Below are 21,210 nucleotides of genomic sequence, written 5' to 3'. Positions count from 1 at the left end.
GCCAGATGATACATTTGAGTTGTAGTTGCTTGTAGGTAATATAGTTATATGCAACTCAAAACCAGGACTGAGATGTAGAAGCACATACAGAAATTCTCCTCTCCTTAGGTTGGGATATAAATAGGAGAGCCGGAGCTGGTCACTGCAAGTTTATTGGTATTACTAAGTTAGATACTGAAAAAGTACAATATATTTTAATCCCTGCCGGATGTTCTGGGAAAGGGTATGGTTTTGCCCCTAAATACGTGTGTATTAAGAATGGCTTTTGTCTTACAGAAATTGCTTTGGAGGAGAAGGAAGACTTTGTGTTGTGTGTGCATACAGCAGTGAACGCCATTGTCTACTCTCTCAAGTCAGGGTTCTGCTATTCTTAACTCTTTTCAGCTTCAGGAAAGTAGCAATCCCTTTCTGAGCTTCAGTTACTGATTTTTTTCAAGGGGACCTTAGTTTGTTTGCTCATTTCGCAGAGCAGTGGCTGAACAGTTTTTCCTCAGAGTGGTTTCTTGGCCTGGTCCAGTGTGAGATGGTGAGTCTAGCAGATGTCCAGGAGTTTCCCTTACTGATATGGAGAAATCTCTCTGTCATGCAGTAGGGTATGGTTTGGCCTGTGTGCTTTTGAGGGAAGCTTTATGAAGATAGAGCAATTTCTTCACCCCCTTTTTTTTTTTCCTCTCCAGTTTTTATATTTGTCCATGAGGCGTAACAGTTTTAAACTGAAAGAGGGGAGATTTAGATTAGATATTAGGAAGAAATTCTTTACTGTGAGTGTAGTGAGACACTGGCCCAGGTTGCCCAGAGAAGCTGTGGATGCCCCATCCCTGGAGGTGTTCAAGGCCAGGTTGGACGGGGCTTTGAGCAACCTGGTCTGGTGGGAGATGTCCCTGCCCATGGCAGGGGGGTGGAACTAGATGATCTTTAAGGTGTCTTCCAACCCAAACCATTCTATGATTCATGCTGTTTTGTACAATCTCTGATTTGTATGCTGTCCTAGTGCAGCCGGGACTTAAACCTTTCAGAAAGCAGCTTCCAAAAATAAAATTTACATGGTTCTGATGCTAAATTAATCTTACCAGATCTTGTTTCGAGGTGTTCAGCAGTACAAGGCAGCAACAGAGTCTTAATGTCTTGTGATTCCTAGAAGCTATGGGAAAGACTATGGTAAAACTCTTCTTTGTTGCCATAGCTGTGTCCTGGTTATGCTCCGAGTTGTATGTAGGTAGTTTCTTGGAAGCCACAGTCCAAGTTTGAATTTTGTTCAGTGCCTGCTAGAGATCAGGACTTTGTGTCTGTGGGGAGGGCTGAGGAGCTGGTGACTAAGGCCAGTAGCACTGGCAATACTGGGAACCAGCAGCTGCAGGAGGTAGAGGACCTCTGAGCTGGCAGGCCTCGGGAAAGGGAGAGATGTTCAGGACTGGGGGGCTCACAAAGCAGGGAACGGGTGAGGGATGGCGCTGGAGGATGTGTCTGGGGGATGCAATGGTGGGACGCGCTGGGATGTGCTGGGGACCTGCAAGAGCAAGAGTCTTTGAGCTTAAGGGGGATGAAAGCTCCAGACAGGAAGGTTTACAGTTTACTTACAACATTTAAGTATCGGAATTATTTACTTAGTTTGAGGAGCAGCCATATACATTTAATCGTCTTCCCTGTGCTCCCTGCCTCCATTCTGTCTTCCTGATCTCCAGAATATGGTGCTACCACTCAGAAATACCGTTGCTCTTGCTTTCAGTCCAGCAAAGGGCTGGATCCCTTTAAATACCAGTCCCCTTACTTGAACATTTTTTCTTCATGACGCTTTTCTCCTGTTTTTATGAAGCAGAGTATAGTTTGCTCACTTTATTAAAAATACATTTCTCTTCCATCCTTTGTTTTGACACCTGCTTCACTGCCTAAAAGGAAATAAAATGCTTGCTGGCAAGACTCCACCGTTGAGTATCTAAGATTATAAATACATTCCTCCTCCTAATTACCTTTGAAATGTGTTTGAGCCTAACATTTTATTTTGAAAAAAATGTGTTGTACCACTTTCTCTCTTCCATTCCTTAGTGCCACCTAAAATAGTTTGCACTTTTGGTGTATTTCAGCAATAGCAATTGCTGTGTATTCCTGGGCAATAGAGAACAAGCTTCTTGCGCACTGAAAGAATAAGAGCACAAAATTTAGAACATGGTTGACAAAAAGGTATTATGCAGGACAGCACAATGGAGTTGGGGAGCCTGGCAGAAGGGAGAAAACAGAGAAATAGCTCCTTGGAAAGAAATCAATTTAAATGGGAGCAGAATGTATTCATTTTCTGTGCCCTCTTTCTGCAAGTGTTGTGGGGATTCATAGTCTGTTGTCCTAGAAATAAATGAGTTTGTGGGTTTTTGTTGGTTTTTTTTTTTTTTCCCCTATACAAGCCCCGTACCTGCTAAGTACCTGCCTGTCACCTGGCAGCCCAGATGACATAATGCTGCAGAGGCTGATGCCTCCGACGTTCTCTCAGCCCTTTTCCCTAAATGCCCAGTTACCCAAAGGCTGGATTATATAATGAATGACAGTCCTCCTGGCTAACCTTGTTTTCTTGTTCTCAGTACTCCTCCTTGTTTCAGAAACTTCCTCTGTTAGTTTCATTATGTTCTTGGAACTAGAATTAAGAGGGAGGAGCCGGCTGGCAAGGAAACCTATTCCTGCATTTCACTCCTGAGCTTAAAAGTGGTGAGAGTCAGCAGGTCAAAAAAAAAAATAAAATATTGGAGAATCATGCTTTGAAAACTGGCGTGATGTTGTTAGGGAAAAGTCAGTCATGCAGAATTTGAAAATTCCACTCTTCACCTGCTTGCAGTACAGATGAGCTCGTTTAAAACTACGCTAACCCCTCCACCTCCTTGTCCAGTCCTTCCCATATCAGAGCTTGCTCAAAGTAATTCAGGATTAAACAGTTTCCAGTGTAATTGTGAAGCCTTGAGAGTTTGACTATTAAAGCTCAACTTCTGCAGTATGTGTGTTAATACCCTATTGTGTGTAAATGAGGACTAGCTGATTACTTAATGATGTTTGTGTATTATCTGCTGTTACGCAGGTGTTAATCTTATAAAATGTGTTAATAACTGCTTGGTATTTGGGTATCGGTTTATTAGTCTTGCTTTGAATCTGTATTTGCATCTTGAACTCACATTCAGGGCCAAGCTTTGGTATTTGTATATTCAGTGTTTACTTTCTGTGTGAAACTTACAGGATCACTTATTTTACATTCCACATGCTTCAAAGTTTGTATCCCAATTCGCAAAACCATTCCTGATCTAGATGGTTCACAAACATGCACTCTAGGCACAACCCTTTTACTAAACCAAGGCTTAGCTCTCGCAGTGCCCATCCAGTTTGTCTTCCTAAGTGCATCTTCCTGGAGCTTTCCCTGTTACAGACCTTCAAAGAAGTTGGAACTTTTATCAGTAATACCTCATATTTTTGCAGAATTTTTCATCTGTAGATTTCAACGTCCTTGACGAAAAGTGGGCAATTGTCACCAGGTGCCGTTCTGCAAAATGGAGAACCTGAAGAAGAAAGATCTGATTGACTGGAACAAAAATTACGCAGTGAGTCAGTGCTGGGAGCAGAACAGAACTCAGGTCTGCTGGCTCCCACTGGTGCATCCCATCTGCAGGATCACAGTGTGGCTGTCCCAGAGGCTGTCCTGAGCTGCTCTCTGCACATTATGTTCTCATCTGCCGGCAGACAGAAACATAGAAATTTCATTCAAGCAAAGAATTAACAGTCGCAAAATGAAGTGTGCAGAGTCTGTAGTTCCTATTTTCTTCCCCTGCTGCTGACTTCTTGCCATTGTTTTCCCACTTTAAAACAGGGTGAGATTTCACCTACTTTGTTGGAAGAAGTGTTATTATTTTTTATTTGTGTGGGATTGTGTAGGGGCTAAGTGTTCTAGCAGAGTTTTCAAAGCATGCACTTGCCTTTGGATGGGAAGAAAAGCAGCACAATCTAAAGAAAGGATTTCAGAATGAAATCTTGAACTAATATTTCTCCAGAAAAATAGAAAAATTAGTGCTTCCTCTACATGTATAGGGGAAGGTGTTAGAAAAAGACACCTCAACTTCCTTTCAGTTATTTTAGAGTGAATTTACTGGTGTATAGAAATCCTTTCTTTGATACATCTATGGAACGAAATTCTGGATTTTTGTCCAGAACAGGTACAGCGAGCACCATAAGAAGTTGAAAATGCATAGGGAGTTGGAAGTCACTGCTTTTTTAAAGTAAGAGAGGTGTTACTTAAGAAGACATGCTGTTCTTGATGCATCCCCAATTAAAAACAAAACAAAATAACCCAAGAGAATTAGTTCTGACAGAACTTCTACTCTGTAAATCCTGCCATTTGATTTTAGTGCTCTTTTCCCATGTCCCTGTGAGAAAGAGACCCTCTTGTGTTCTGACGTTACTTTGGAGGGAACATGGTGGTTTAGATAGCTTCCTGCTCTGTCATTTAGAGATCTCCAGCACTCTTACTCAGGGGTTGCATCTTCTCTCAAGCCCATGCTTTCCTAGTTTAGGAACTTGCTCCAAAATGCTAGTCAGAGCAGGTGTGACTTTTTTTTTCAAGCAGCTTTCAAGCATCTGGTGTACATAATCCAGCCCCCAAAATTGCTGAGTAGTCTCCTGTGTCACCTGTCCAGCTGTCTGCTCATTCCTCTAATCTCTCCCAGGGGAAGCTGATGATGTCCAACCCCTCTCTGGGTCACTAGGTAGAAGGGAGCTTTGCCCCACTTGTTCCTTTATCATCGTTGTCCCAGATACTAACTGTTCTTCGGGGCTGTCTTCTTTACTCTTCTGATTATTTCAAATACTCTGCTGTTAGGCACATGGAATGGGGCAACTGGTCTTTCAGGCCATCTCTGCATACCCTAGGAGTCAGCCTGCTGTTAACACTGTTGAGTAAAATCAATTTAACAAGTAAAGAGGTTAATCGTTTTCTCTCTGGTCCTGGTCTTAGTAGTTCTACGTATGGTTTTAACAACTATGAAAAATTAAAGTCCCCCCCAACAACTTCAAACAGGTGCCTGGGTTTTTATCTTTATTTGCTAAGTAAGTGGTCTTTTGTTAATCCAAAGAGCACTATGTGTGCAAAGCTGGCTTGGCTGTGCTGTTTGTCCTACCTTTACATTTCCCTCAGCTTGAACAGTCACATTGAACACTCAATTGGTGGTTTTAGATTTATCCATTATACAAAAGTAACAGCTTTGCTTTTAAAGATCTTACTGTGGGTGCCTAATGTGCTTCTTAGGAAGGAACAAAGCCAGAAAGGTACGCTCTCTGTTAGAGGTACCTCTCTGCGTTTGGTGGAGTGAGGATGTATGTATAAGCCTGCTTGTTTTTATTTAGCGTTAAATGGCCTCTGAAGAGGTTACAAGGTACTGCAGTGACTACCTAGGGCTGAGTGCCTGGTGGCTTGTGCTGTTCTGTTGGCGTGACTCGACTGCTCCTACAGCCCAGCGTTCAAAGGCTGTTAAGGCAACTTTGTGGACAAACTGGAGATGAATTGCCCCAAAGGTGTTATTTGAGAGCAGTGACCCAAAGAAACAGGGCAACAGTTACTGCCTGTTAAACAACTTTGTTTTCTTAAGCTCTTAGCTAAGTGATTTGATTTTTTTCGTTTAAAATCTTTTGTTCTTCTGGTAGCATTGGAATATTCTGTATGCTTTCGTGGTTTCTCTTAGTTTTTCTAGCACCTTGTAATTTTTTATTTTTTTTTTAATGTCTGTCTCAACTGAAGAAGCACCCAGAGATAAAGTCCCGGTGCAGCAGTTTTTTTCCCTTCTAAGTCTAGTAGTTGCAGCCTGAGAATCTGTTTTACTTCATATTTGTGTTGTGGAGTATGGGGAGACGGATGGGGAGTGCCAGTTGCTGGGTGTTTCAGTGGGTGCTCTCTGTAAGCCAGCTCTTTTGCGGAGTTCCTTCATGAAACCTCTAAAACACATGGGTGAACACAGACCTGCAGAACCTTAAGCAGTTTGGGGGAGGCAGGTTTTCTCTTATGCACTCTGTACTTCTGATTCTTAAGCTTTGGTTGGATGATGGACTTCTCTTTGCCTGAGCCATCAGCAGATTGCAAAGATACAAATGCTCCTTGACACAAACCAGCATGCCTTTGGTGGGAAGGTTTCTCTAGAAATACCAGTGGGTACTACTGGAAGGGTGTTTCCCTTCTGCCATTAGTCTCCAGTCTGAATGATCTTGCTCTGACAACAGTCTCTCTGTAGCTTCCTTTTAGAATCATAGAATGGTTTAGGTTGAAAGGTACCTTAAAGATCATCTAGTTCCAAAACCCCTACCCTGGGCAGGGACACCTCCCACTAGACCAGGTTGCTCAAAGCCCCATCCAGCCTGGCCTTGAACCCCCCCAGGGATGGGGCAGCTACAGCTTCTCTGGGCAAGCTGTTCCAGTGTCTCACCACCCTCACAGTAAAGAATTTCATCCTGATATGTAATCTAAATCTACCCTCTTCCAGTTTGAAGCCATTACCCCTCATCCTACCACTACATGCCCTTGTAAAAAGTCCCTCTCAGCTTTCTTGTAGGCTCCCTTCAGATACTGGAAGGGGCTCTAAGGTCTCCCCGGAGCCTTCTCTTCTCCAGGCTGAACGACCCCAACTCTCTCAGCCTGTCAGCTGATTCCATGAATTCACATAGAAGTTATCCAGTAGAGCCTCTTCCTTTTTTTTTTTTTTTTTCTCATATTTTCCCCCTCTGCCTCCAAGCTATACTGATTGGGGGGGGCAGAAAGAAGCTTCTGAGACAGACGTGGTGAATAAATTCTGATCTCTCCTTTGTAACACCAACCTCTGCTAAAGTTTTCCTGGAGAGAGAAAATGGAGTCTATTTGTGCACAGTCGTCTTTGAATGTCAAATGGACTTAATCCAACTTATATTTATCATGACTGAGTTTCTTCCTGCTTCCCATGTCCTCCTTATAAATGATAAAGCATTTTATGCAAAGTGAATTGCTGGTTTCTCAACTATAAGTGGTATCTCTGCTAAGAACCTTAATAGCAGCAGGTGTTGAATGAATCACAGTCCATAAAGTCTTCTGTTGTCTCTAGGGATGCTTCTTCCAGAGGTGGTAGGAGCAGTAACATGAGGAAAGTTAGTTGTGCAGTAGCCCGTACTGCGGACTGGTTGAATACTCTTCAGAGCCATCGTTCCAGCTCATTTCATGTGCACTTAAACATGTTTCCTGAAGTGGGGTTTAGGTTGCTCATTCTCCTCTCCCCACTTCACACCCACCTTGGTTTCCTGAGCTGCTAATGCACCTCTTCTGTCGTGAAATGACAAACTTAAAAATAGATACAGCTATACAAATCTTGTGGGAAGAGCTGGTTGTCTGTCTCTGATCTGATGATCTATAGCTCCTGTGGGGAACCAAGTAAAGGTGACTGAACCAACCATCTCTGATGTCTGAATCATATGTCTGTAATACAGCAGTAAAACAGAAACGTTCGAGGAGGCAGATAGGAAAGAGTAAGAGGAAGAACAAAAGTGTGCACAGTGACAAATCCCAAAGGTTACATCCTTGTCTCCAGGGAGAATTAATCCTTCTTAAAGTTAAGGATGATTCGTCTCTTCAATGGCAGCCGAATAGAAATAGTTAGTTGGCTGGATTTGCTCATGTCTACATGAAGTAATTAAAGAGTCTGGTGTAATTCAGAAGGATGTAGCCTAAAAATGAATTTATTTAGAATGTCTAAATGGTAGATGCTCTCAAAGAAGAGAAGACACTAGATGTTTTCTAACCTGTTATCAGACAGAGCTGTCTCAAGATTACTCTTATGGAAGATTAAATTGATACCTCCATAGGCTTGACTGTCCAAGGTTATGTTTGGCAGCTGCCTTACTCTTTGTGTACCTTCCACAGTGTATGTAGTTTTCATCAAAACCAGTCTGAGGTTGTTGTTTTGAATGGATACACATTCCTAGAAATGCAGTGTGGGGCAGAGTTGTTTCAATCTATGTGGGAAAAAAAACCCCAACAACAGTATAATTAACAAATAGAGTGCTTTATCTCCTTTTGCAAAAAGCACCTTTTTAAGACTGAATTTCTTAAAAGTTAATGTGTCTGATCTGCATAGGATACCTCTGTGCTGTTGGATTTCTTGAATGTGACAAGTACAGTGTGTAATGGTAAAAATTCTCTCTTCTACTTTGTAACTCCATTTTCTGGTGAGTACGCAATGAATGGGCTTTGTAAGGAACAGGCAAGGGCTTTGTTACGTTAGTCAGGAATTGGCGTGTGTGTGGAGAAATACTGACATCAAGCCTTCTCGGGTTCTTGATATTTAAGGCCTGCAGCCATACTCTGATTCACTTTTCTTCAGTTTGCAAGAAGGACTTGACAAATTGGAAAAAATAGCAATATTGCACTTGAATGTATCTCCAGTTTAAACCTTAATCTGGGTAAGGGCATTACCAGCACATGGGTGCAGAAGAAGAAGGGAAACCAAGTTTTGGAAACTGCTTTAACTGGCTTGTATTTCCCTGTGCAGTGGCAAGGAAACATTTCTTGCATGAAATAGTTCTTAAAAGGCCAGCCTAATCTTGTTTCACTTTGTAGACCAGAGAGCTTGGTCTACAAATTCAGTGTTAGCTTGCTTTCTTGGTATACAAAAGGGTCCGTGGCTTTAGTGTGACACAGTTGTGTTTTTGAAAAAGTTCTGAAAAGTCAGACTTATTCCTGCTTTCTGACTTATGCAACTATCTTGGGAGTGAATTAGGCTGTACTGCAGATATGTAAATATTGTGTGAGAAGAGGGAATCTCAACAGAAATCTAAGTGATACATCCCATATCAATGCCTGCAGCCTCCCACTGAAGTGCTGACTGCCACTGAAGATGGCGTTTATTATTTCTTTGCTCCTTTGTGCTTCATGATTTAAACTTGAGATGATGTTTGACCAAGGGCTTTTGTTGATCCCAAAAGCCATCTCAGCTGGGGAAGGTGTATTGTTCTTCATTTCTTCAGTCAACCTGTCCCTCTGTGTATGTGTCATAGGTGCCTTGCCTTTCTCTTTTTTTGTCTGCAGCCCCTCTGTTTCTCAGAGCAGTTGTGTGTTGTGCCAAGAAGGAAGCAATCAGCAATAGAGTTTTTGCTGAACCTAAAAGCCCTTTGAGACAGTTCAGGCTGCAAGGCTTCACCAGTTGGCTTTTTCTTACCTGGGTTTTCCCCTGTATCTTGGAAACCCTACGAACATCTACCCCACACCGTTATTCTCATCTTAGAAAGACATCACGGTATCTGATAGATTATGATGGAGATGTTGCTCCCTTCTCATAATGAACGAGCATTTGTCCAGCACTGGGTCTCCAACATGCAGCATTCTGGAATACAAACACTGGCTCCAGTTCTTCAAATTTCTTATTGCAGTTGCAACATAATCTTTATAGTATTTTCAAAGTTAACTTTTTGTATCTGTATTGGATAATTCCCCCTTTGTGTAGACTAGTCAAATCTGCTGTAAAATTTTCAGTTATTTGGTTAACTTAATAATGAAGTTACATTTCTGCTGTAAATGTGTTGTTTTTGCAAGTCACTTCATATAGAGTTATTTGTTAATGAAGCAGATAGATTGGTTCAGCAGCACCAGGCCGTCTCTTCAAACGGATCTCAAAGCTACTGATGTGTAATAAAATTAAGGTAGTTGTTCACTGCGCACTGGACTCATTATTGAGAGTGAGTAATGTCACCAGGAATTAGTGACCTCAACTTCAAATGTGGTATCTGCTGAAAAATAGATGCCACTTCTAAAAGCTGGTTAATATGGGAGGTGGAGAATCAAGCGTTGTTTCAACACCCACATTCTTCTGTGTGAATCACAGCCATGGACCCTTACTGCTAAGACAAGATGACATGATGTATTTACGCCACTGTTGACCTGCTAAAGGTGGAGTGTCAGCCATGATATTGATTTTTTTTTTTTAATCATCTTTGACATCAGAAATGTAATTTGCTGTAATGAATGATTGTGTCCTCTAAACACCATCCCCTTTCAGTATGTGCTGCAGAAGTAGCTACGATCGAGCCAGTATGCTCCAAAAAGAAGACTGATGTTTAAATATTTGGTTCTTCTGGGGAAAAACATAATCTGCCTGAAGAAAAAAAATGTTTTTCCCCAGTCTGTGAGCATTAAAGCTAAATTTCTGAATCATCTGGGGAGTGGAAAGGGATGAAAATTAATCTATTTGCTGCTGACTTACAGTGCCTGAGTTCTGTTCTGTGACGAGGTGCCACACATGAATGTGGTGTGCTTTTGCTGGGCTGCTTGATTAACTGGAGTCCAAAGTACAGTTCAAGAGCTGCAACCAGTCTTTCCCTTGCCCCTTAATTAAATCAGTAAAAGCAGACCTTGCAGAAGGGTACATGGAAACATCCCACTGCTGCTTGCTCCAGCGTCGTGTTTCGGTGCTCTGCAGCCAGAGCTAACGCATCTGCTGTCTCTTCGCAGTGACTCCCCGCAGAGAGTCAGTAGTATAGGGAGATTTGTAAGCTGTGCTCTCTGAATGCCTGCCCTAGGTGACATGGCCAGTGCACTTCTCCTTTGCTTTCTCCCTCTTTGTGTGCCAGGGAGGGGTGGGCGCGCTTGAGGGTTGCAACAAATGCTGTAAAGTGAAGGAGGAATTAGTGTTTTTCTCTCTCTGATAAGAACTCCTTTAGATACCAAAGTTTCCCTTTGCTACAAGACATTAGAATTCAACCACCATCTAGTTAGTTCTACTTACAAGTTTGGTTTTTTTTTTGTTATTGCCTCAAGTTCTTTCCTTCTTGCTCATGAAAAAGTGAACAGCATCTTAGAGACGTTACTGTAGTATTTTATTGAAGCTCTTTGCAGACTCCAAAGGTGTCAGAGAGGATGTTTCAGTTGGGGGGGGGGTGGTGATCTTCACTGAAATAATGTATTTATTACTTAATTTCCTGAAATATTTCAGATCCAGACTTGAAACTGTTGAGGTGTATGTAAAGCACGCCCTGGCTGGAAGCCCTGCCTGTAGCAGCTCCTGCTGAGGGAGCGAGCTCACCCCTGTTCTCAGGGCAGGCATTTGAGGTATCTCCTTTAGACAAAAAAGCAGTGTTTGGGTAGACATCTTCTGCCCTCCCTGTCACCCATCTTGCACTGTCAATCAGATAGATTTGAGAGGAAAGTCAGGAATCACCCAAGGGCTGATGATGTCAACTTGTTTCGTTCTCTTGGGCTGTTGGGTTTGACCTGCCATCACCTCTGCGTAGTCAGCCTTGGACATGATTGTTTGTGGCTGTCGCACTCAGATGAGCACTAGTGCATCTGCCTCTGGCTTGTTAAACACTTGGATGCTTTTTGTGGCTCTAGGAGATCCTGCAAAGTGAACATGAAGAGTATATACTTCTGTCTGAAGAAAAAATGTTTGAATAGCAACAGCATGTATTAGTCTAGATACAGCCTCTGAAGTCCTTCTAATACTTACTGACACTTGAAATCTGTCATCCTTTTGTTCGGCTCCACTGAGGTGCACCCATCTGCAATTTTACCTCACCATCCTCTTGTGCAACTGCAATAAGATGAGACCAAACATGTAATTTCTGTGTTTCTGAGAGGACTGTTGCACACCAGTCCATCAGACAGCCGGAGCTCTGCCTCAGACCTGGCTTAAGCATGCTAAGGTTTGTGAATTCTCTGTTTGGACCTATTTAAGAATGAACTTTTTGCTGCCCTTCTTTACAATGCTGTTTTACCAGTTTGTTGACGTTCCCATCAGGGAGCCGAGAAAGTTTTTTAGTTATGTCTTTTCAGCATTGGATTGAGAAAATGCATTGTAGCATTCCCTCAAGTTAGTTATGAATGTTGGTTCCTGCGAAACTCTGATATTGCCAAACAGCTCTTTTTTATTTCTTTGTTTGCAACCGTGTTCTCCATTGAAAGAAAAGACAATAGATACACTAGATGTGTCAGGAAATTCCTTTGTTATACTGATGACAGCCTAGTTCTATTTTTAGCCTCGTATTCTGGTATTGCAAGGTCCACCCCTCCCTTTATGAGGATACAGATGACCTGGAGAAAGAGCTTTCCTATCAAAAACATTGTTGTTTCCACTCTGCAGCTATGTCAGTTGATTAACTCAAAGATATTACTTCGCCTTACAAGTCTTGCCTTTCTGAGAGAAGGAACAAAGTTGCCAAAAGGTATATATAAATAAGGTGCTGGCTGTCCTGTGGAAACTGTACATGTGCATGCTTTGTAAGCGTAAAGTAATGTATCCCCATGTGAAAGCGGGGTGAACTGCTGCACAGTACTGCAGGTTAAAAGAGTTCACTTAGCAGTGAACATGCTGTAAATCTACACCCTGGTTTCTCATGGTCATTTCGGATATGAGTACAAGGCTATCAAAGTGGATATTCGCAGCAAGACACACTGTACTACACTGTGTTATGAGCTGGCTGGTGTAACCTTTCTGAACATCCAGTCTTCCTCCAGCGTTAGTAATATCTCCCGCTGCTTTGAACATGCCCCTATCAGAAATCTGTAAGGCAGCTTTTGCAATGTATAAAGCACGAGGTTTATCTCTGTTCCCAGGGTACAAATAGTCTTCCAAGTGACCAATGCCTCAGGAACCTGGAGGCTTATTGAAATTTTTACTGGAGGTGCTTGCAGGAACATCTGACCTGAGGGCAAGTAAAACCTGTTCCCATTTACCATGCATACAACTCCATGGCCTCCTCCCTCATACATTACAGATCGGCTGTGGTGTCTAATCCTCATTCTTTTCTCTTCCCAGGACAGTGTAAGTGATCCCATGAAGTTGCTTTGAGCTCTGTGACTAGGCAAGTAGCCGGTGGCAAAAGGAGAGGGATTTGTCTACTGGAATCTAAAAGTGAATCAGATTTTTAACCCTTAAGTCTGGTAGGAACTATGGCTTTCAAAAATCTCTGATTTCTTGGGGCATAGGGTCTCCTGTTACCCTAACTCTTGTCAACTTCACAGAGTTGTTTGAGAAGTTTGCTTGATATACTTATTTATTAAAATTATATGCAATTAATGAGGCCGCCTTTGGGGTTCCGTCCTCTACTTACTGCTGGGATCTCATGTCTCTTGTGTCTCACAAACACACTTTTCAAGCTGTCACTGAATCCTCTACAATTTTTATCTTCTTTTAACTCAGAGTTTAAATCAGAGTTAACAAGATAGCTCTGTTCCCTGGCCATGCCAGCAGATCCATCATTCTCTTCAAAGTTGGATGTCTTGCTGTCCTTTTGGGCTTCCAACTTGCTTTTCTCTGAATGCGTAAACACAGCTACTGTTTTCACTGTCCTGGATCAGACTAAATAAATTGTACTTCCTCAAGCTGTGGCCAATATCAGGTGCTTTATGGGAAAAATGGGAAAATGCCGGTACCCTGAAGAGTATTTTTCCTTTACCAAAGTATAAACCCTCCTAATCCAGAGCATGTATTTTCCAAGAAGATGAATGTTCTCCCAGGATACACGCACATACCCAGTCCTTTTTTTTTTTTTGTTTGTTTGGTAGTCTCTTGGACTTAACTGGTATCACGTGTCAGTGAGCAAAAGCTAGCCAGCAGTGTTTGTCTCTTATTCCAAACCTGTCTCTTTCCATTCCCTTGTTGTTAATGTTAATTGTTTTGATTGTTTCAGCATCCTTCTGGAAGCTTAAATATACCTCCCCTGCTTGCCTTCCCTTCTGCTGCTTGAGTCAGGTTCTGGATGTGATCCTTCAAGCTTCTGCATTCATCCATAAGATCTAAATTGAGCGTTCCTCCTTCCTCCCTACCATCCCCTCTGCTCTCATTGCCTCTTCTGCATAAGTTGTCCACTCTCAATTCAGTGTTATTCCTTAGTGTCTGTCCTTATCTAAAACTGTGTTAATTGTACAGAACAAAGCCATTAAAGCTTTATGCGTTCCTCCTGGGTTGTTCTGTACTCTCCTTGTATGTGCCTCTAGACTGTAAGTTCAAGGCTGGGACGCTGTTTGCCTGATGTTCTTCGCCTAGCAAGCTGTGCATGCTCACTGTGCTCATACAGTAAGTGATCCTTAAAGTGCTTTAAGGGCCTCATGTGATAACTGTTGCGAATGTGCTGTACTGGGCTTGCAGGGAGGCTTGCGCCTGTAAGTATAGACCCAAGAGTTCTCAAAACTTCAGGTGAATCAGATCCAGCTTAAAGTCTTTTTTAGCTGTGTGTCGTGGTAGTAGAAGAGAGAGGGAATCTAACATTGCAGTAGAAGAGATGGGAAGCAGAATAGCACAGAGAGGGGGGACTGCCTTTTAAGCACTTAAAGCCAGGTGATAAATGTGACTGGGAGCCATTGATCTCTTTCTGTAGCACCTTTGCCTAATCCTAGTTTATTTAACGCCATGTAAAACTTAATTTGTGGGGTTTGGATGTGATTAACATGGCAGTCCAAGAGGATAGAACCCTGCCATGACATCAACTTTCCACTGAGCTGTTTAAAAAGATACATTTATTTTTTTTTTAATCCTGTGATGGCTCATCATTTTAAAACTAGTAAATATTTCTCATTGTAAGAACAAACTTCCTTTTATAGTATCCACATGCTGCTGTTTTTATTGAATCCAGTACAGAGCTATTTCCTATTTCTAATTGTTCACTCACACTCTGCAGCTCTTGTGTGTTCGTGCGCGTTCTCTCTCTTTCTTTCTCTCTCAGCTTTTTTAGCCTTGTTGATCTGTTATTGTGACTTTGGTGAGACGACGCCAGCTTTCAGCATTTAATGGGCTGTGAGGAGGAATGATCAGCTACTTCCTCTGCCTGTGAGACCATGATGTCATCAGCTACTCTGGGCTGCTTTACCATCTGCTGCTGCTGTTGCTTTGGTGTGTGTGGAAAGAATGTAAACAGCACTTTCCAGATGTTCTCAGGGCAGCTGGAGAGCCATAAATGGACTGTTTTACTAATCTATTTAGGAGATGGCAGCGAATAAAGTCATAAAAACATACAGCTCCGATGCGTATCAAGGGTATCACAGTGGGTTGTTGGAATGGTTTAGTGATTACATAGCATGTTCAGGACTTGAGCTAGGAAGGTGAACTATCTTTATACCCTCTCTCCTTCCCTCTCTTACCCTTCCTTCAGCTTCAACTCCTGAATGAAACACAGCAACCACGTCCTTCTAATCTCATGCAAGGCAAATGCTGTTTTGTTCACCCAGAGTGCCTCCAAGTTGTAAGTGATCTCAATAGACGAAGAGTGAAGAAAGATGATTTAGTTTTTAAACTCTCAGTATAATATTTGATATAGTAGAAACTACTGAATAAACATGTGGGTGTTTCATCTTGGTGCGGTATAGAATACGAATTTGGAAGCCGATGTCTCTCATGCCTCTGCAGGGCTGGAAAAAGCATCAAATCTCACCCACTTGTGGTATATCCAAAAAAGTCTATTTTGGGGGAGAACCAGTCACTTCCTTCTTTAGGGTGTGTGTGTGTGTTTTTAATGCATTAATTAATTTTTATTGAGTGGTGGAAAAACTGATGTCAGAGCTGCATTGCGGCTGGACGTGCAGGAACACAAGCTTGTAGGAAATAATACAGCTAACAGCATAAGGGCAGTGAAAGTTTAACCATGGAGAGTTTAAAATAGCAAAGCTGAGCCATATGGATATTAAAAGATATGACTGAATCAAAACAACAGTCTAATATTAAACTAGATTTTGCTGGGGGAGTAACAAACTTCTTGGGTTAATTTTTCTTGTGTATCCAGTGTCCAAGGGTAGGTTTCTTGTCTCAACACCTTGATTTCTGACTTTGGTGTTGTCAGTTTCTGGCTATTGCAGGATACAAACTACAAGGGGCAACATAGGTTGTGTCTCACTGTTTGGTTGTGGGGTTTTTTTTGCCATGCCTCTTTATTCAGGAGTCTGTAGAGTATCCTTTTCCTTTTACGGTGGTCTGTAAACTTGTCCAGCATGACTTCTTCCCTGGCACCTCTCACAGTTCAGATTGCACAGATCCATGACAGCAAGGCGGAGGGAGGCGGAGAAAAGAGCTTTGGAAATTGGAGCCAAGGAGCACAGTTACATAATTGTACAAAGAAAAAGGATTTTTTTGTTTTTCCTTCTCATATCCTTCTGCGAACTGAAAAAATGTTGGAAAGCTGGATGGAAAAACTTCAGCATCATTCATCCCTGTGGGGACATGAAATGTATTGAAATGTTCCACCTGTTTTATGGCTGTTGCTTTTCCTCTTTCAGGTTTGACATCTACAGGAAGGTGCCAAAAGACCTTACACAGCCAACCTACACAGGGGCCATTAGTAAGTAACACTTCTTTTTGATGTCCTTGCATACCCCTGATCTAAAATTAAAGATCTTTTGGCTTCTCTGTCTCCGGGGATTTTTTTTAAAGGGATATTAAACACTGGAAAGGGTATCCTTTGTTGCTGAGACAGCTCATTTTGCCCGGTCTGTCACATTATATTAAACGTCAGAGTGGTTTGCATGGATTCAGAATCTCAACAACAAAAAGTAGTAAAGATATATTGTCATGAAAGGGAGCTCCTAAAAGCTAGGACTGAAATACCCTCTCTGCTAGCTTCTGAAGTAGCTAGAGAGCTTTTTGATAGTGTTGTCCCATGAACAGAAGCTGTGAGTCTGTTCCAAACACTGGTGGGGGAGATGACTGCAGATTTTTTTACCTCTCTCTGATGGACATCCCCTCCGTTGGTGTGAAAGACACCTGGTCACAGTTGCATTCACTGTTAGTGTACCCAGGCGTGCGTTTGTTGAAGAGACTTGAGGAACCAAACTACTGCAAACAGAGAATCTGGATCAGTAAGGAGCAGTGTGGGTGGCAATATGCGGTGGCCAGCCGTGAAGATGATTTGGGAAACACATATTTCTCTCACAACGTACTCAGGGAATTCATCTGATGTTGTAGGTGGGAATAATGAGCAGAGATCTTATTTTGTTGTTATATGTCACGCTTTTAAAGAAGAAAAATTGCTCGGTCAGAAACCACCGACAGCCATCCACTCTCACTCCTGTGTATCAATACATAGACTTCAGCTGATATAAATCTCTTGCCTTGGGCCCCTTTTCCTTCCTTCCTCCTCCTGAGGGAGGCTGTAGGCTGAGTAATGCAATTTCACACAATTATGTGCAGTGAGCGCACTGTGCAGAGTCGTAAACATTGATCAGGTTGATCCTGCCAGGCCTGTAATTAGACGCCTAATGCAGCTTTCCTGTTCCATTGAACAGTGACTTCCTTTGATCATGTAGCTGTGCTCCATTCATCCATTCTTGTAGATGGGTCAGTAGCCTTGTATGTCATTGCTGACGTGAGTGATGTCACATCCCTTGCTGACAGCAGGCATCAAATAGAACTGAGTCAGTACCACTGAATCAAGGGACACAAAGGAAAGCCCTTTGTGAGCTGAAGAAACCCTTCACTCCTTACTGTGAGGAAGGTCGAAGAGTGGAACAGGTTGCCCAGGGTGGTGTGGAGTCTCCATCCTTGGAGATACTCAAAACAACTAGACCTGGCCCTGAGCAATCTGCTTTAGCTGACCCTGCTTTAAGCAGATGAGTTGGACGGGATGATCTCCAGAGGTCCCTGCCAGCCTCAACTATTCTGTGCTTCTGTGAAGATAGCACGTTACTCTAAATATTTATTTTCAGAGAGTCCTTGTCCTCTGTATTCTCCTGACCGCTGAATTATTTGTATTTTGACTCCCTTTTAGGTTTGATGAAGCTGTGAACAAAGGGCTTGAATAAAACTGTTTGCTAATTTAGAGGAGTATGAGATTTAGTGTTTTGAAAGAACACTTTGAACTTGTTACTGATCCTGCCTTCTCTTCTGTTTTGGAAACTAAGAGTTCCCACACTGTAACTGGGCTCCCTTTGAGAATTTGTTTTGTTATGAATCACCTGCAAAAGAGTATGTTTTAGAAACAAAAAAACCATCAAAGGCCATCCAGTGTTAGGCTTTCTGATCTGCAGTAAACAGCTCAAGTGATAAGTCTGTTGTGGGAAGGCTTGAAGGCTGTGACTCTTACTTAAAATTATTAGCTGACTTATTTCTCTCTATTGTTATTTGCAGCTTCTCAGGCTTTGAGTTTCTTCTCTAACTGGTTCTCCTTCTTTTTGTCAGAGTGTTTTTAAACAGGCTGATAGAAGCTTTTGAACCACACAGGCAGCCAACAAACTGTGTTGGCTTTGCATGTGAGGATCTTGTGCGCAGCTTTCCTAATGGGCTTTCTGTCTGACCGAGCTTGGGACTTGTAATTTGAAAGCCGGTAATCTTACATGTTGTAGGAGGCCATGAATGAGACCAGCCCATTGCCACACCAGTTTGAAGCCTGGGAAGGTTGCATGATTTTGTGATAAATGCTTTAGGGAAGTCAGCTTGTAATAACATCGGGGGCTTGAGGGTAGGGGAAGTTTCTGCCTCTCAAAAAAATCTTTTAGGGTCTAGTAAACGTGTGAAACAACTGTGGCTGCAAATGTATTCTGGCTTTCTTTAGGTCCTTCAAGTTTTACACAGCAGATATAAAATAGCCTGTAGTAGCCAACTATTAATTTGGGGCCCTTCCCACATGATTCCTGCTGAAACTTTAGTTCAGTATCACTTCTGGTGTTGAGGGCTTTCTGGAATAGGAATGGGTTTACTGCAGAATTCCTACAGTTGTTTTTGGATTGTAAAAAGGACTTTTTTTTTTTTTTTTAAAGTTTGAGGTTTATTAGGGAAGAAGGCATAGATCCGATTACAGAAGAAAAGAGGTAGAAAGTACTAGCTCTGCTTCTGACCACCAGGGCTAAAGTGGCCAACTCCTCTAGGAAAGAATCAGCTCAAGGAGAGAGAGTGTGAAGGTATTTTGGTGGAGAATAGTAGGCGATCTTGAACACAAGCAAGTTTAGAAACCAAATGGACTGTTACTGAGGCTTTTTATTATGTGTGGGTTTGTAATTTCAAAAGTTGCAGTGAACGTGGCATACGAGATATTTCAGATCTGTGTAGCAACCCTTCCTGCTATTAAAAAGTAGTAGGGATGAAGGAACCAAGAATAGTCCACTGCATTTTACTGGAGTGAGGTTTGTATAGAACAACATGCCCACTGCTGTGGACTTCTCTGAAAAGTGTGCAGAAGTTACTCATTCCTTTTTCTCAATAGAAATCTCTTCTTTCAGGCAACATTGCAATCCCTGTGCCACTCAGCCAGTGGTGCCATTGCTGTCCCTCTTCCACCAGATGCTTGTGCCAGTCTTTCCAGGCCTTCCCACCCCTGTGTAGTGTGTGTATGATGCCAGCACACGGCCGTTCTAACAGACCTGAGTAACGTGGTGACAACTTGGCCATGTTTGGCTATGTAGGCAGCAGCAGCACATGCCCTGGCTGGCTGACAGTTGGCATCTGGCTGGACAGGAGCAGTCTGACTTCGTCAGAGAGGGGCCTGCAACTCAGACAGCTGCTGTAGCAATCCTGCTATTTAACAGTCAGTGTGGATGCATAGTTTGCATGCACATGTTGTATGCACACATGGTAATCTTATCCAGAAATACTCTATGCTGTTTGGAGGCTGAAGTTTTAAATACACATCAGGAAATATCAAAGTTATGATTCACATGGCATCTGTAACAAGACCCGTTCCTTGCACTTCATAGCAGTTTGCTCCATTGAACAATAAATTCTATTAATTTTATGCCTTAATATAGACATGGATCCACGTTCTGAGTCTGTATGATGTGTTAAACACTTTGCGTTTCTTTCATTTCTTGTGGGGTGGGGAGGAGAAGTCAGGAATGTACATAGATGGGGTACGTATCAGAAGGGATATGTACAAAAAGGTTTGGTTGTCCAGGAGGAGGAAAAAAAAAAGCTTGCGAGAATTTCTCATCCTTTTGGAAGTACTGATTAGCCAATAGCAGTGTGTTCCAGTGTGTCTAACACCAACAACCTTTGATATATTGATTGTGTTATCATATTAGAGTTTTAAGAAATCTGTCTTAGACAGTCCTTCGAGCTCTGTGGGAACATTGCAGTGCTCTTGTAGTTAAACTAAGCTTTATGCATTAATTGTTTTATTCTGTCTGATCCTAGCCTTTAATCTACTTTTCCAAATATAATACAGTTGTCAAATGTGGGTGGCAGGAACTGCACATTTGCATGGAAGCAAGTAAAGGCCGTCACTATGAAATAAGTAGCTGAGCCACTATGTGCGTAAATTCTTATGCTGGGAATATCATATATGCCTGCAGCTCCATGCTAAGGAGAGGAGCTCACGTTCTGTGTCTGAAAAAACATTGGCTCGAGAGACAGTTTAACGCATAAGACTTTCACATGTCTCATGCCAAAGACTGGCATGAGACCCCCCCTGCCCTGAAAATGTGTGTGTACAAGAAGAGTTTAACACAGGAGCGGCCATGCGAGCTAGGTCAGTGCAAATGTCCACGTAGTCTGGTATCCTCTTGCCAGGAGTGGTCAGCAGCACATGCCTGAGAAAGAGCATGAGGACAGGTTAAACACATCGCCAGGCTTTGGTCAGTTGACACTTCTGAACTTCTTGAGCTAGAGGTGGGTCCTTTGTGTTTAGTAGCCCTCAATGGATTTCTTCTTTGGGGCATATCTGATTCACATAATCGCAGAATGGTAGGGTTGGAAGGGACCTCTGGAGATCATCTAGTCCAACCCCCCTGCCAGAGCAGGGTCACCCAGAGCAGGTTGCACAGGAACGCGTCCAGGCGGGTTTGGAATGTCTCCAGAGACGGAGACTCCACCGCCCCTCTGGGCAGCCTGGGCCAGGGCTCTGCCACCCTCAAAGGAAAGAAGTTTTTCCTCATGTTCAGATGGAATTTCCTGTGTTCCAGTTTGTACCCATTGCCTCTTGTCCTGTCGCTGAGCACCACTGAGAAGAGTGATTCCTTTTTGAAATCTAATAGGCTTTTTTTTTTTTTAAGCATCCCCAACATCCATAGTCAATAATTTTCAGAATTTAGTTAGGTGTTGTATAAAGGAAAACATCCTCTTGTTTTTAACCTCCCTCTTCCCTCCCATTCCCATACTGGAAGAGACAGTGAGTGATTGTTCCCCACTCATCTCCTTCAGGCTGTTCATGATTTTATATACCCCTCTCATGTCCACCCTCAGTAATCTCTTTTAGAGGTTGAAAACTGACTCTGTAGTTTGAAGACTGGCAAAAGCATTGAGGAGCTTTGAAAGCCAGTCCGTGCCAGGT

The 21,210-nt window shown here is 42.5% G+C and overlaps 1 protein-coding gene across 1 annotated transcript in view; it reads left to right on the top strand.

The window, feature by feature from the left end:
* Nucleotides 1–21,210, top strand: part of ERGIC1 (endoplasmic reticulum-golgi intermediate compartment 1) — a 62,599-nt gene that overhangs the window by 7,092 nt on the left and 34,297 nt on the right. The window contains exon 2 of the mRNA XM_054217203.1: nt 16,232–16,293. Coding sequence (XP_054073178.1) covers nt 16,232–16,293 — 62 coding nt within the window. The remainder of the gene's footprint in view (nt 1–16,231; nt 16,294–21,210) is intronic.

Source organism: Rissa tridactyla, chromosome 11 (genome assembly GCF_028500815.1).
Source record: "Rissa tridactyla isolate bRisTri1 chromosome 11, bRisTri1.patW.cur.20221130, whole genome shotgun sequence".
Lineage (NCBI taxonomy): Eukaryota > Metazoa > Chordata > Aves > Charadriiformes > Laridae > Rissa > Rissa tridactyla.
Note: the sequence above shows the minus strand (reverse complement) of the source record. Positions and strands in the feature narration are given on the sequence as shown.